Raw genomic sequence first — 14,977 nt, 5'->3', positions numbered from 1 at the left:
CTCTCTACGGAGGTCCCACTCCCGCTCCCGGGGCTGGAACTTGGGCTCACTGCCTCTCCTGAACAGCGGGACTGCTGTGCGTTCAGGGCAGGGTGTGCTGGTCGGTGTGGGACAAGCCCTGATTCCTAGCGTGCTGTGAACATCCCCACTGTGGCCGGTTTCCAGCTACCAGCAGGGCCACACACCTGCTCTCCTGCGCCCTCCAGGACACCCCTGGTTTAGGGGCTGTGTAACCAGGAACGGCATTACGGTCACACGTGTTTTGGGGAGACGAAGAGCAACTAGGGGCGCTTTTCCCTCTTGGCCACCACAAGGCCCCAACGTCCCCAGAACAGAGCGGTGGGGCACCAGCAGCTCCCTCCCTCCCTCCTGGCAGGGGCTGCAGTTCAATTCGTGGAGACTAAATGAATCTACCATAAACACCACACTCCCTCAAGCATGTCGTTTGTGGTTGAAAATGAAGGTCAAGGGTAAGTTGGGCCTAGAACTCGGGTTTCCGGACTGAGCACCAGGCTTTTCATTGAGCTCGGCGTCTCCAGGCTGGGTTGCCCAGCACCAGCCATACCTGTCTCCCCCTGCACCCTGGGTCCCGTGGGTGAAGCTGGAGATGACAGAGAGGTCCCTCCACGCCCGCTGCAAGTCACAGTGCCTTGTGGCATATAAACTCACCTGGCTGGGAAGCAGCAGGGGCAGGGCCACCGCAGCACCCGGGTGCTGCTGCTGTCGGGGGAGCCCGCCCGCCTGAAATGCTGGGGGGGGCGGGGCCTGGGGGTCTCAGGGTGCAGCGCTGCTCTGCCGTGGAAGGCGTCTGTCGGGGCCAGATGGGGGTCACCGCGGCTGTGTGCGGCCACTCTTAGCCACCGTCGGCTCACTGTGTTGGGTCAGACAAGTATTTAACGGAACCCTCGGGATGTAGAGGGCAGGGTTCTGGATGGCACTGAGGTTACAACGGTTACAGTGGTGGACAAGCCAGGCCAAGTCCTGGTGCTCACGGCGTCTAGGTGCTGGGGGAAGAAAAGGATGATGAACCAGCAGGGAAGGTTCCTGACAAGTGCCGTGTACATGAGAAATGAGGTCGCATGCTAAGGGACCGCTGGGGGGCCGCTGAGAGGGAGGGAGGGAGGCCAGCGGGGGAGAGCTGAGTGCAGAGGCGGGGGCTGCCGGGAAGATGACAACAGTCTGAGTGGGACAGCGCTGTAGGGAAGGCACGGGGGCGGGACTCTGGGGAGCTGGGAGAGGCAGGCTGGGGTTAGGTCTTGGGGGGCCCTTGATGACCCTGGTCAGATGCCGGGTTTAATTCTAAGCGTGCTGGGAAGTCACTTGTGGGTTTTGAGCAGAAGACTGGTAAGATCTGAGTCCTGCATCACAAAGGTCACCTGGCTGTGGTGGGGCCACATGTGGAGGCAGGGAGGCCGCGAGGGCCGGTGGGTGAATGACTGAGAGCAGGCGCAGGGCAGACGAGGGAGAGCCGGATGGGGGGCAGGTGTGAAGACCAGACAGGTGGGAGGGCTCCTGCATTTCTGGCCTAAGTAAGTGGGGAGACAGAAGCCGATCACCGAGGTGGGGTGGGGAGAGGCGGAGCGCACTTGTGGAGTCCATGATTCTTGCCCAGCCACGGCAGCTCAGGATACCACTGCATATGCAGGTGGGGAGGTCAACGAGCAGTGGTGTCCATCCCCCAATGAATGTTCACTGAGCACCCATTCCAGGTCAGCGACGGCTTCCAGATCACTGGGGACACAGCAGCCATTAAAGCGGAGTCATCGTGAGCTCACGGGAGCTCCCCCTGGGATTAGGAGAGGCAGACGATAAAGCTCTGGATTCAGGAGTGGGGGTGGGGAGAAGCAGGGCTGCCAACACCATCTTCTGAGTCAAGTGTGCTGGAAGTAGTGGGTGAGACCAGCTAAGGGGAAAGGTGAGGAGCCCAAGGATGGAGTTCAGGGCACTCCAACATTTAGAAGATTGGAAGAGAAGAGGATCCATGAAAGGACAAAGAGGGAGTGGTCAGGAGGCGGGGGACAGTCAGGGTGTCTCAGGGGACACAGAGGTGCCTCAGGAGAGAAGGCAGGGTTAACTGTCACCCTGAGAGGCCCCCTGAGATGTGGAGATGGGAAACCGTGCCCTGGCTTTGGAAGTGTAGTTCAGCTGAGCAAGATTGCTCCACGGAGTGGTGGGGGCAAAATGGGCATGCTCCCCACTTCCTCCCCTCACCCCACTCCAGCCCCCGGCCCAGACCATCCTGCCCCATCCTCGTCTGTCCCATCTCAACGCGAGCCATGCAGCGACCCGGGATTTAGGTCCATCTTCCACCCTGGCCACCCTCTCCGTACCTAGAACTCGGTCTAAGGGACCAGGCCAGCAAGCGTTGTGTGTGCAGGTGCTCGAAGGGGAGGCCAGGACGCACTATGGCTGAACCCCACTGGGGGCCCTACCCATGCTGGAGCCCTGCTGGGGATGCCGGCCCCCACACTCCTCTGTGCAGCCCGTCCTTGCGTCTGTCTACTTAGCAACACTCGTCCTTCACAGCTCAGGAAAAATTACCAAGAATGTTATTGACTCTAATTTTAATTTGTCTAGCACTCTTGTTAATGATGTCTATTTAAGACATCCATTAAAGGCCCACGAGGTTAATTAAATGGACAATTCCAATACAGTTCTATTAGAACCCCCCTATTAAATTAATATTATAGACATTTAACAGATGTCTTAATTAGGCATTATAGCTAAGAAATGCAAACTAAATTAAAACCAAAGCCACTGTCCAGAAAGAAAGCTTTTTACCATAATTTATGGCTTGTGGGGGGAATGTTCATGTTTACTCTTCAGAACCCGAGAGATCCGTCATCTGACAATCTTTTCCACCATCCGGAAAACACCATCCCGAGAGTCCCAAATCTTATATCACAGTCCAGACGTCTGAGCTGGAAGACACTTTAGACACCATCTGGAGTCTGAGAGACCCACGAAGCTGCCTGGGCCCCGCCCCTGGAGTCTGACTGCAGCCCAGGAGCTGGCTGCTTTTAACAGGTGTCCTGCAGATGCAGGAAGTTCCAGGATCCCCCTTCAGGAAACCCTCACCTGGTCTCATGGCCCCACTTGCCAGATGGTGACATGGAGGTCCCCAAAGACATCAGGACTGGGCGAATGGGTCAGCAGGATTCCGCACCTTGCCCCGTGGCTTACAACTTCTCTGGCACCTCTCTCTTCCTACTGAACTGGGCAGAACCTGACATACCTCCTATCGGTTTGGGACTGGTAGCCAGAGCCCCCCCACCCCTTCCCACCTTCCTTCCTGCTGGCCCTGGGTCTCATGGGCAGGTGATGTCCTGGGGCCTCCACGACTGCTCTGCCAGCCTGGTCCTCAGTGTCACTCTTCACATCCCAGAGCTGCCTGGATTGAGCCCCCACCTCCAGGGAGCCTCCCTGTCCGCCCTGCCACCTGTGCATGCATTTCTTCCCCCACCACTGTGCCGGGCCCCGATGGGAGGGTGAGGGAGGAGCTCAGCGGTTTGCAGAAGTGGAAGGGAAGCTGGCGATGGAGGAGCAGCTGGACCTACGTTCCTGTCTGAGCCAGTCTTGGAACCCAGGGGTGAGGGGAGTTCAAGGTCCAGCAGCTGGGCTGGCTGAACCGGCTAGTGGCGCAAGCACCCTGAGCAGGGGTGTGGGCAGGCCAGGCCAGTGTCTGAGGATGGGAGCCAGGGTGGGTACTGCAGCCTTTCTGAGGGGCTCCAACAGGGGGCTTCTGTTCTGGCTGGGGCAGCTCCACGGCTATTACGGACTGAATTATGTCCCCACAAATTCCTGTCAAAGTCCTCATTCCCAGAGTGACTGCACTGAGAAAAAGAGAAAAAGGTGAAATGAGGTGATAAAGGTGGAGCCCTATCCCATAGGACTGGTGTCCTAATAAGAGGAAGAGACAACAGATCTCTCTCTCTCTCTCTCCACAGGTGTGCACCAAGGGAAGGCCACGCGAGGACACAGCAAGAAGGTGGCCAAGGAGAAAGCACTCACCAGACCCCAACCTTGAGGGCACCTTAATCTTGGACTTCCAGCCTCTGGAGCGGTGCGGAAGAATGTTCTGTTGTTTACCCTGCCCATCTGCAGAGTTTTGTTACGGCAGCCCAAGCTAACACAGTGGCCATGACCCGCGCCGTCCCTCACCTTCCCCTCCAGGTGCTTCGTCCTTTTCTTCCCCCTGGAAAGGCTCCGGCCTGTCCTCTGTGGGCCCTGCACTAAGGTCCGGTCCTCCACACACAGACTCGGCTCTGGGGAATATAAAGGGCCCTCGGGTCCACTCACTTCTTGGAGAACAGTGGGTCCCTGGGCTGAGGTCTCCTGGCCCTGGAGCTCCTGAGTCTCGTCCCGAGGCGGTCACCGCTCTGCTGCTCTGTGGGCCTCTCTGGTTTCTCCCGTGCGTGGACTGACACATGAGGCCGGTGTAGCTGTGTCTCCCACAGGCCTACACTTCCAAGGCCGCAGCTGTACTGGGGTCCTGCTCCTGGGGCAGTGGAGGTGGGAGACTGGACTGCAAGCTACCCCAGCGCCCCCCACCCACCGGCCCTGTGCCACAGCTGAGGCCTCAGCCTGGTTCTGCGGAGCAGCTAGTGCAGCTTCACCGGGACGCTGCCCGGGGGCCGGTGTCCTGCCTGGCCTGGGCCCTCGGGGGACGGCACAGTCCTCGGGTGGGCTGTGGGGACAACATGGCGTCCTGGAAACAGGCAGGACAGCGGTGAGGGTTCTTGTCAAGTGTCCACGGGGAAGGGGGGAGGGAAGGCTACTAAGGCAACAGCCATTCACATGGAAACTGGAGTCTGCGCCATGAAAAACAGATTTCACAAACCAAGTGGCACTGACAACGATTTTGGAAAGCAGCTGCATATTTACACGCTGGCCACCTTTTCCCTTGCAGAGCAGTGGGCACGAGCAGAGCGCTTGAGGGAATCGCAGCACCCAGGCCGTTCCCCGCGTGGCACATTCGGATGGTCCGTGGAAGGCAGCGACCTCCTCAGTGGAGCCCAGGTGACCACGTTACACACATAGAGCATGGTCTTCTCATCCCTGTGGTCAAAAGCATGGCTCTGCAGCCAGACCGTGGGGGTCAAATCCCAGCTCAACGCTCTCAGGTGGCGAGGCCCTGGGCGAGCGAGCACGGAGGCTGAGTCCGTTGTGGCAAAACCACGCTGTCAGAGCACAGGGCTCAGCAGCCGGACCAGCTGCCCTGTCCCTGGTGGTGCTGGGACCTGCGACCTGTAGCACAGGGACTGATGGTGGCAGCGGGAGAGCATCCGAACCAACCCTGGGCCCGATGAGCCACGGACCCCACACGGATGGGCACGGGCATACCCCAAGCCTCCGGGAGGCAAAGTGGCTGCGAGCGAGGCCTTCCTGCTCTCCTGTCAGAGTCGGAATTTACATTCCCTCGCCAGGGCCTTTCTCCTCCAGTGCGGGGGCCCAGTGGGTCACATGGACAAAGCCAAGTGACTGGCACCGCTGCTTCTCCTGGAGCAAAAGAAAAAGCTCAGGGATTTACATTTTATGATTACATAGACAATGGATTCATCACGGAACACTCAGGAGACACAGAAAAGGATGCAAAATAAAAACCTAATCATGCCACCAGTCAGGTCAACTTGTGCTTATCCTGCCAGGCTTTTCTCTCAACGACCTTGGGGTCACAATCGTCTCTGCAGCAAAGACCTCACAGGTCAACTGTCCCCTTTGCTTTGAATTTCTTGGCAGATCGTTCACTTGACCGAAGCCGGATTTTGCTTCCATAAATGTAGGAAATGAAGCCATCGATTTCCACTGTGAACACACAGTTTAGCTTGGGGATAACTGGAAAAACAAAACAAAACAAAACAAAAAACTAGGAGGGAAAAGGACAAGGAAAAAAAATCCCGACAGTTAAGTTCATGTTGATGCACAATATTATTCCTAAAATGTCTGTATTAAAACATAAGTTAACAAGAAATGGAGAGTCCACAAAGCTTAGCAGCACCAGGATTATACGGCTCTATTTTGCCATAAGACCGATTTATTCAGATTTTAAATATAACTCAACACCTAATTTTCAGGGTCAAAGGCTCTAAGCCAAACTCCCAGGAAAAGTGCTAGAAGCAGATCTTCCCACATAATTCTCAGATGGACTCATGGCTTTATGCTCAGTGATGACACATAGACACCACTTTCTGAGGTTTAAAGTGAGACAAGAATAAACAAGGAAGCGGAAGGAAGCAACGAGAAAAATCAAGCTCCAAAATTCAAGGAACCAAAACCTCCCACTGTGTTTCACAATCTCAGATTTGTGGGCAAGGGGTGTGGAAATCTTGACAGCCCGGCTGCGTACGCTCATCTCCACTAGAACAACGAGCCCTGGCACACCGGGTGGGTGAGCCCGCACTTGCCTTCCCAGAACCCAAAGCGTCACCAGGAAGGGCAAGATCCTGGAACTCCAGGAACAGGCACTACCCTAGCTCCCCTCACGGTCTGCTTAGCTCCGCTCCTCCGGCGGGAGGCAGCTCTGGGGCAGGGGAGGGTCTCAGGCATGGAAACAGACCCACGTATCTGGAAGCAAGCCAGGCAGCCCTTCCTCCCAGCGTATCTGGCTGCAGCGGTTGGCTGGGCTCCAAGATGCCCTGGGGAGAACCATGAGGGCAGAGGGTGCGCTCACCAGGCATGCAATGTACGGTCAGCAGGTATCTGCAATCTGTGCTGATGTGCGAGGCCAAACTGACCCGCTGAAGCCACGGGGAGAGGGCTGACGAAGCTGGGTGGGCCACAGGCCACAACACCCTGAGACAGTTACATACCTTTCAGGCGGTCTTCTTTGGTGAGGATTTTGAAAACGTGCTTTGTTTCCTGTAGGAGGATTCCTGTAACACCCACATAGGAGGGGCATTTGGATTTTGTGACTGCAAAGGAAAAGGGCATTCAAGGCCTCAGCCTCGGTGGTGCTCGGGGAGCCACAACCAGCTAGGTGGGGGCGGTGGGGAGTGGGGGGGGCTCCTCAGCTGGACAGGGACCAAGCTGGATGAGAATCCCAGGTCCCAATCTCCTGCCTGTGGCTCTATAGCCTCTGGGCTGCTTTGACAAGGTGTCCTTTGGAGGGCCTGCAGCCACGGGGGTCTTGGGAGGGACTATGGAGCCAAGAGGCCACGTGTATGTCCAGCACCACCAAGACCCACACATTGCTGGGACGGGGCCAAGTCTCACTGATGGCATCTGAAGGAACACCTGTCCATCATGGCCTTCCCATGACGTCCCAAACTCTGGCCAGCATGGAATTTTGCTACAGGCTGTGGGGGAGTGAGTGAGGTGAACTGCCACCACAGGCAGCCGGTCCCTCAGCTCTCCTGACCCATGTCCCAGCATAACCCGTAGCCATTCACTGAGCACCTCCTACGTGCCTGGCACTGTCCAAGGTCAGTGCCGGGCACGGGAGTGAACAAGACTGTCCTAGGTTCTGCTCTCAAGGAGCTGATGTTCTAACGCTAGAAGGTGAATGTGCACCACGTCAGATGACTGCATTTTCTGATAGCGGTAACTGTTATGAAGAAAAAACAGAAGGTAATGGGGAGGAGGGTCACTTGTAGGCCCTTGGAGAGAGTGACATCTGAGTAGGGACCTGAATAATGAGAAGCAGTCAGTCTGTGAACACACAGAACTCTGGGCAGAGGGAAGGAACAAATGCAAAAGCCCCGAGGTGGGGCCAAACCTGGTGTGTGAGAAGCAGAAAGCAGGCTGATGTGGTTAGACTTGATGCTTGATAAAGTCAGAGAGGGCTTTTAGGCCACAGTAAGGAAGCAGAAGACAAACATGGCCTGAATTTTGGTATAAAACCTTCCCTCTGGCTGCCTGGTTGGGGGAGAAGCAGTGTGTCAGCAGGGAGAGGGTTAGGCAGCTTCTACAGGAATCCAGGGGAGACGGTGGTGGCTCGGATTCGGGTGCTAGGACATGCTGATGGATTGGTGCTGAGGCATCAGGGAAGAAGAAACACGATCCCACCCAGGTTTTGGGCCTGAACAACCAGGGTAAACAGTGCTACCATGACCGGAGCTGGGGAACACTGGGGCAGGGGCTGAGGTGAGGAGGCCAGAGCTGTTGGGTGTATGGAAAAGTTGTGATGCCTCCCGGACATGTGGGTGACTGTGCACAGTGGCAGTTGGATGAATGAAGATGTTCAGGGGAAGGTCTGCCCTGGAGACGTCACTGGGAGCTGGGAGTCCGTACTGAGACTGACAACTGGGGGGAGATGGATGAAAGGGACTTCCCATTCAGGGCTGGGGGCACGTGCCACCAGCTGTGTGCCCCCTGGGAGAGCACTAGGGGTCCCTGTGTGGAAAGGCATATAAAGACCATTTAGAGTGTATCCAAAAAGTGGCCAGAACGAGTTCAAGTAGCTAGTCATCTCCCACCCTCAATGCTGGTGACCTGGAAATACCCACGTGACAAGGAGTGTGTCTAGCCCTGTGGCACAGGGCCGCACTGCCACCGAGTGACAGTGCGGGCGTGCGGGGGACCATGTGCTCTTAGGCGAGGTACCTGAAACAAGAGCCCCGTGAAGATCTGCCTTTAACAGCTTGGCCTGAATCATCTGTGGCTGCCTAGGAGGGAAACAGAAGCCCTCAGTGTCGAGCATGATCAAGAGTTCTGAAGGGCGCACACAGGTCTACAAATTTCTGTAGCCAGCTGGCTCAGAAGGCTGCGTTTACAGTCATCGTAAGCCTTGGGTTCTGCCCCAGAGGGCAAGGCTTCAGACATGCAACTCACGTGTCTGGCTTGAGACCACCGCACAGGTCCCGAATGTATTGTTTCCAGAGTTCATGCAGAGGGAGAAAAAGACTGTACCTGTGGCAAAGTTAGAGAGAAGTAAAAAGTTAGGTGACATGAGCTTGGGACAAGAGCACAGAGCGTGGCCTGATGCCAAGGACCCCGAGCTGGGTCACTGGGGACTGGCTGTGGATGCTAGTTCTAGAGTAGATAACCCGACTGACTACAGTCAAGTGCTTCCCCCTCCTGAGCCTCAACTTCTGCTGCTAGAACCCTCTTGAGGCTAAGGAGGGGAGGAAGGGGGTGCCCTCCTTTGCCCCTCCCTCCTTCCTGCTGGCAGATGCAGCCTGGACAGCTGGAGCTCCAGCAGACCCCAGACCAGGAGGCACCATGCACAGATGGAGGAGAAGCAGGGTGCTCCCAGGGTGGCACTGCCGAGTCTCTGCCACCAGCCCGGGGCAGAGGGGCAGGGGAGTGCTCATCTGGACTGCTTTCATGAAATAAACTTCAGTCTTGCTTAACCACTACTCTTTGAGGTCTTCTGCTACAAGAGCTGACCTGGTGAGGGGAGTAAACAGGAGCTGCTGGCTGCCAGGGACGTCCCCACATAAGGGAACAGGTCTGTCTGGAAGGTGAGTGAGCAAGTTGTGGGACACAGGGGAGGGACCAGGTGAGAGGAACTCAAAGGCTTTCCTCTGGGGTCATTATTACTGGTCCTTGTGACTCATGGGGAACCTGTTATAGGGAACTGTTGGTCAGACCAAGGAGAACCTCAGGCTCAAACTCGAAGTGGGCTCTACTGGTGCAGACACCGGAGGACACCAGAGGAAACCTGGGCAGGCAGTCGCCCCTTCCTCTACCCAAAGTCCAGCTCTTTTTGCAAGCGAGGTCACGGACAAAGTGACTGACTTTGTCCTGTGGGATGTGGGAGGCTATTTGGCTACAGATCTTGGAGCGAAGGTCTACAAACAGTCCGAAGATGAGCATATGCAGGAGCATGGCCAAGGGGGGATGATGCAGTGTCAGCTGGAGGGAGGTGCACGTCCTCCCACAGAGTGATGCCTTCTTTTCAGAAACTTCTGAAACACGTGGGCAGCATGCTCTTTGGCAATAAAACCCAGTGGATGATTCTGTCTAGTGCTATTAAAAGCTAGAAAGAGTATATATTAAGATACATCAGTCCCTCTCGTTCTAGGAAAGCTGAAAGACAAACAGCCTGCTGCCATGGGTAACAGACTCACTTATGGTATGGGTCTCATTAGTTAAGGCTAGGACCGAAGCCAGACAGTAAAACAGCAAGAGCCTCACTGTGCCTTGCTTTAAAAGCCAAGTGCAAACCTAGCCTGAATTGGTAAAGGAAGGCTGCCCCCTTGTGGCATAAGTGGGAGAGGCTCCCTTAGCTTCAGGGGAAAAGGGGCTGCCAGCCCTGCTACTGGGCTTCACAAATTCACACCCACTCCAGGAAGATCCAGCTGCCTTAGGTAGAAAGGCAGAAAGGGCTTGGCATACCTCTGCTGCTCTGGCTTAATGTCAAAGAGGCGCAGCTCCCTCCTCTGCCTGGCGGAGAGGCCTTTGGATTTTTTTTTCTTCTCTTTTTGCTTCCGGCGAGTGGAGTACTCCAGGACCACAGCCTTGCGCTGCAGCTGGTTCTCACGGGTTTGCTGGCTCATGTGGGGCGTGCTGCGCTTCAGGAAGGCCCTCACGAAGGCCTCGGCCTGCTGGGCTCCCAGAAGCTGCATGGGGACAGGGTGGCATGGTGCTCACTGTTCTGGTGGGGGCAGCCCCCAACCCCAGGCCCTCTGACAAACCACAGATAGGATGCCTTCACTGACCCATCTGTGTCCCGACTGAGCCTCACACAGCCTCTCATCTGCTGAATGTGAGCCACTCACAGCTGTCCAGATGTGAAAGTCACACTCAAAGACCAATTAGTGACTGCGCACAAAACAGCCACATCAAAGTCAACTTCCTACTCCACTTCTCTGAGGTTATTTTGACGAGGATATAAAAAAAAAACAAAACCCCAAACCCTTTACATTAGGAAGAAAAGACTTCTCTGATCCTTGGCAGGGAGGAAAGCTTGAGAAATGTATGACAACAATATTTATTCAGTCGTGACCAGATGAGGGCAAGCTCAGAGTAGAACCAAGCTGTGGCCTCGAAGGAAATGATCCTAACACTTGGGAAAATGGTACCTCCTGGTGCCCCAGGGTGGACCACGCCTTGGGGGGTAGGAATTTTGACACGGTGCCCAAGCTGCAATCCTCTTTACGTGCGTTTGGCCCCATGGTACGTCATGGCTACTCACTAGGTCTGCTCCCCCAGATCTTGGGGAAAGGAAGTAGCAGTGCACCTCAGCTTCCTGTGCTCACTCTCTCCCACACAGAGCAGAACAGCATTTGACCGTGACCTAGCACAGACTCCTAGGACATATGGGCAAAAGAACTGTCCTGAGTGCAATTCTTGAGAGAACTCCGAACGTCACTGCCTCTCACGTTGGGACTTCCACCGTCTACTCCTCATTCAGCTGCCCATGTCCTAGGTCGGCCACAGCCCAGGCGGCACTGCCTGCCCAGGTCCTGCCTCTTGGCTGGGGATTTCCTGAAACCCTGTTGCGCTAACCAGGCTGCCAACCCCGTGAAGCTAATGTGTCAATAATCACGTTCTCCCTTATGGAGAAGGGGGCTGGCGAGGGTGTGATGTGAGACACTCGATCTTCAAGGCGGCTCACAGTAAGGATGACGGTCAGCTTCCACTTGGCACCTTTAGATACTAACTAAAGAGTCATTGTCATCATTATTATTATAGTGACAGGACAATTATTTGCTTCTTTTAAATACCTAAGTGGCCCTTCTTCATGAAGAAACCAAATAAAGGTGTATCAGTCTTTTAAAATCTTGATTTCATGTTAACTCCCTCATTAGGAATCCCCAGTGGGGTTTCTGCCAAACTGACAAAGCATGTTTGCAGCATCCAGATACAATCCATAAATTCCACTGAGGAAACTGATCTGCCTGCCCTCTTCAAGAGTAAAGGGGCCACCGTGACAAGGATAAATGACAGCGCTCACCAGGACAGGTTTCAGCTGGACACAGCCTAGGGTCCCCTACACAGTGGGAGATGACACAAGGAGCAAGAGGTCCCAGTTAACTGAACAAGGGAAAAAGAGGCCAGCATATGGAAACAGGCCAGCAGAACAACAGATCTTGACTAAGCCTAACTCGTCTACTGGAAAGATGAGGAGTAAGATGTGGGAAGGACATCTAAAGCAGTACGAGGTATTGAGCCATCTTTGTCATCACCTCTGCTGCTCCCAGACTTCCTGCCATGCATTGTACCTGAACGTCGAACTCTTTGGCCTCTTCCTGAGAAAAGGAATGGTAGACCACACCTGGGGGATTCAAACAAACAACAAGAAATGATCAACTCAGTTTGGGTACAGCTATAAGACCCACGACTTTTCTAACTATGAAACTATGCTTATTTAGACATAGGAGAAGATGGGGGTGCTACAAAGAGCCCAACCTTCTTGGATGCCTCTTATTATACCCTCTGGCCGCCCATCCTAGGAGTTCCAAGAGTGTGCTTTCAAGCAGTGCTTCTCGGGGTGCCTGGGTGGCTCAGTCAGTTGAATGTCCAACTGTTGATTTCGTCTCAGGTCATGATCTCAGGGTCCTGGGACTGAGTCCTGTATCTGGCTGAGCTCTAGGCGAGTCTGCTTGAGAATCTCTCTCTTCCTCTGTCCCTCCCCTCCAAGTCCTCTCTCTATTAAATAAATCTTTAAAAAGAAATAAAAATAAAACAATGCTTCTCAAATACGAATTCATGTAGGAATCTCTAGGTTCTTATTAAAATGTAGATACTTGGGCTCCACTCCCAGATCTGGCATTTCTTTTTTTTTTTTTAAATTTATTCATTTGAGAGAGAGAGAGAAGAGAAAGCATATGGAAGTGGGGTGGGGGGGTCAGAGAGACAGAGAAGGAGAAGCAAACTCCCCACTGAGCAGGGCGTCTGATGCGGGGCTCCATCCCAGGAACCTGGGACCATGACCTAAGCCGAAGGCAGATGCTTAACTTGCTAAGCTACCCAGGTACCCCCGGATCCTGTATTTCTAAGAAGTTTCAGATGCTACTGCAGTTTAGTAGATCATACTAGGAACTGACTGGTTTAATATACCACAGGTTAGGAGATTGAATAGTTGCTCTGTAAGTCTAATTAAGTAACTCATTTAAAAGTTATATGATAGAGTTTCCCAGGATGCAGATGGTTGGAAATACCACATTTTGTTGACTGTAAGATGTTTAAAAAAAAAAAGATTTTTCACATTTAATGTCTATGAAATTGAGGTGTAGCATACAATAGATGGTGTCCTACACTGATAAAATACAGTAGGTCTTTCTTCAAGCTCAAAATATATATTGATCAATGTGGTTTCAACCTCTAAATAAACTCCACACTCCTGTTTCTTACTTCATTTGTGTGAAGAAGAAAAACATGGTTCTGGGGACAGAGTATGGGTATCAATGGAATAAGTATAAGACAAAGGCCTGGTTTAAGTGTCAAAAGACTTGAAAATCTGGTTTACAGGACACTCTGTAAATCCCACCCCTGCTCCCTTGTGCTTCCTTGAGTACATTTGAACAAGCAAACCGAAGTGTTTGTATTATACAATATACACAGTATATTATATTATATACAGAGTCTGATTCTCCTTCAAATGCAAGAATGGCATTAAAACCTGTTTCTAAAGAGCAACCCCAGGAATGACTTTGCTTCAACTGTCACAGGTGCTTCGATTAGACTTGAAAGTCTTTTCTGGAACAATACACATCTACCAGTTATTGAGCACTCATTACTTGCCATGCCCCTGGCTAAAAGCTATACATTTTATCTCATTATTTTTCTGAACAATCCTTTAAAGGAGATATTATCCTATAATGCACATGAGAAAACTGAAGCTCAGATATACTGAGACACATCACTTGATCACAGAGATAGGGAGTGGCAGAGGTGGAAATGAACATACTAGTCCAAAGACCAATTTTAACGTTGTCTACACTCTCCTGCTTATAACTGCCCTGGGAGCTTGCTCCCTTCTTTGGCACAGTTATTCTCCGCTCAACTCCCAAAGTCCTGGGTTACCATACCATTCCTCAGCACGCTCCCAGCGCTTTCCACCAGACAAGGGTCCTTTCCTGGAACAGCAGGCTGGGCAGGCACCACTATCAGTACCTCACAGAAGGGGAAACCAGGTCGTGGAGAGGATCGGGCCCTTAACCACTGTCACCAGGTGGCAGGTAGCGGCCAAGTCGGCCCCAGGCCTTGGGTCCTCCTTTAGCACACTAAGCAGGCCCCTTGGGGACCTGTCGCCAGCTCTGACATACATCTCTAGCTCAGAGACTGAGCCAGGCCAATCGGGACTCTGGGCCTCGGTTTCACTTATGTAAGGCGGGACATTCCCCTAGCAGTTTCATTCGGTCTCCGCTGCGAACCCGTTCACCTACCAGCACCAAGTTCCCGACCCTTTACATCCCACCCCTCCCCAGCTTAGAGGCCTTCAACCTCGCTTACTCTTCATCCTCGGCCGCTTCCGGGGCGCTCTGGTGACGTTTTCCGCAGGCGTCCTTCACTCTTGACCTCTCTTCACTATCTTCAGCAGCCCTCAGCCATCAGAACTTCTCTTGTCAAAGTTTGGGCTGGAGCGACTTCTTGTGCCCGAGCTCACGCGCCACGCTAAGTCGCCAGACCGAGACGCTCCAACTCTCAGAGGGGGTCGCAAGCGCTCGGGCTCGCGAATGACGTCACCCGTGACGTCAATGACGGGCGCCGACCTACGGTAGCGCATGCGCTTTGAGGGCGGCTCCGCCGCCCCCAGAGGCCCTGCTAGTCCTGAGGTTGTCTCTGCTTCGTGGGGCTTTCTCAGCTCGCGTATACTGTAGGTTGGGGTGGGGGGAGGCCAGAAACCGTGGGGTTGCGGGCGGTTAGGGCGTGTGGACTGCTTGTCAAGAGCTGGAGTAGAGCGGGGCGAGACGGCCTGAAGAGGACCACGGGGACCTAGGGTATCAGGGGAGGACAGAAAGGGGTCGCGGATGGTGGGAATGAGGTACGTGGGGTCTTTAATCAGCCTTCTCTACGGATTAGCCGAGGCACTGAAGTTGGGATAGACGGCTTACGCTCCAGTTTTGCCCTGCTGCTCAACTAGCTGTGT

The 14,977-nt window shown here is 53.9% G+C and overlaps 1 protein-coding gene across 4 annotated transcripts; it reads right to left on the bottom strand.

Annotated features, from left to right (window-relative positions):
• Positions 1 to 2,760: 2,760 nt before the first annotated feature.
• On the bottom strand, positions 2,761 to 14,566 carry POP4 (POP4 ribonuclease P/MRP subunit). 4 transcript variants are annotated; one of them, XM_028123677.2, is made up of 7 exons: positions 14,341 to 14,566; positions 12,108 to 12,160; positions 10,279 to 10,502; positions 8,770 to 8,847; positions 8,542 to 8,603; positions 6,810 to 6,911; positions 2,761 to 5,866 (listed from the first exon to the last, which is right to left on the bottom strand). In XM_028123677.2, the coding sequence occupies exons 1-7, from the start codon at positions 14,345 to 14,347 to the stop codon at positions 5,745 to 5,747; spliced, it is 648 nt and encodes a 215-aa protein (XP_027979478.1). In that variant the 5' UTR covers positions 14,348 to 14,566; the 3' UTR covers positions 2,761 to 5,744. The 4 variants fall into 4 exon arrangements, with proteins under 4 accessions (XP_027979478.1, XP_027979477.1, XP_027979476.1 ...); XM_028123676.2 differs by having other exon boundaries at positions 2,761 to 5,835; XM_028123675.2 differs by lacking the exon at positions 2,761 to 5,866 and adding an exon at positions 5,873 to 6,635.
• Positions 14,567 to 14,977: the final 411 nt, after the last annotated feature.

Source organism: Eumetopias jubatus, unplaced genomic scaffold, assembly GCF_037043125.1.
Source record: "Eumetopias jubatus isolate StellerSeaLion01/CBP00866 unplaced genomic scaffold, mEumJub1_p1.0 scaffold_10, whole genome shotgun sequence".
Lineage (NCBI taxonomy): Eukaryota > Metazoa > Chordata > Mammalia > Carnivora > Otariidae > Eumetopias > Eumetopias jubatus.
Note: the sequence above shows the minus strand (reverse complement) of the source record. Positions and strands in the feature narration are given on the sequence as shown.

What these genes read in the sequence shown, in the direction of transcription:
- POP4 (XM_028123675.2), bottom strand. An exon ending in CCAAAGAGTTCGACGTTCAG is followed by an intron (nt 10,503 to 12,107) that starts GTACAATGCATG and finishes GTCCCCATGCAG; the next exon opens with CTTCTGGGAGCCCAGCAGGC. An exon ending in ATTAAGCCAGAGCAGCAGAG is followed by an intron (nt 8,848 to 10,278) that starts GTATGCCAAGCC and finishes ACTTTGCCACAG; the next exon opens with GTACAGTCTTTTTCTCCCTC.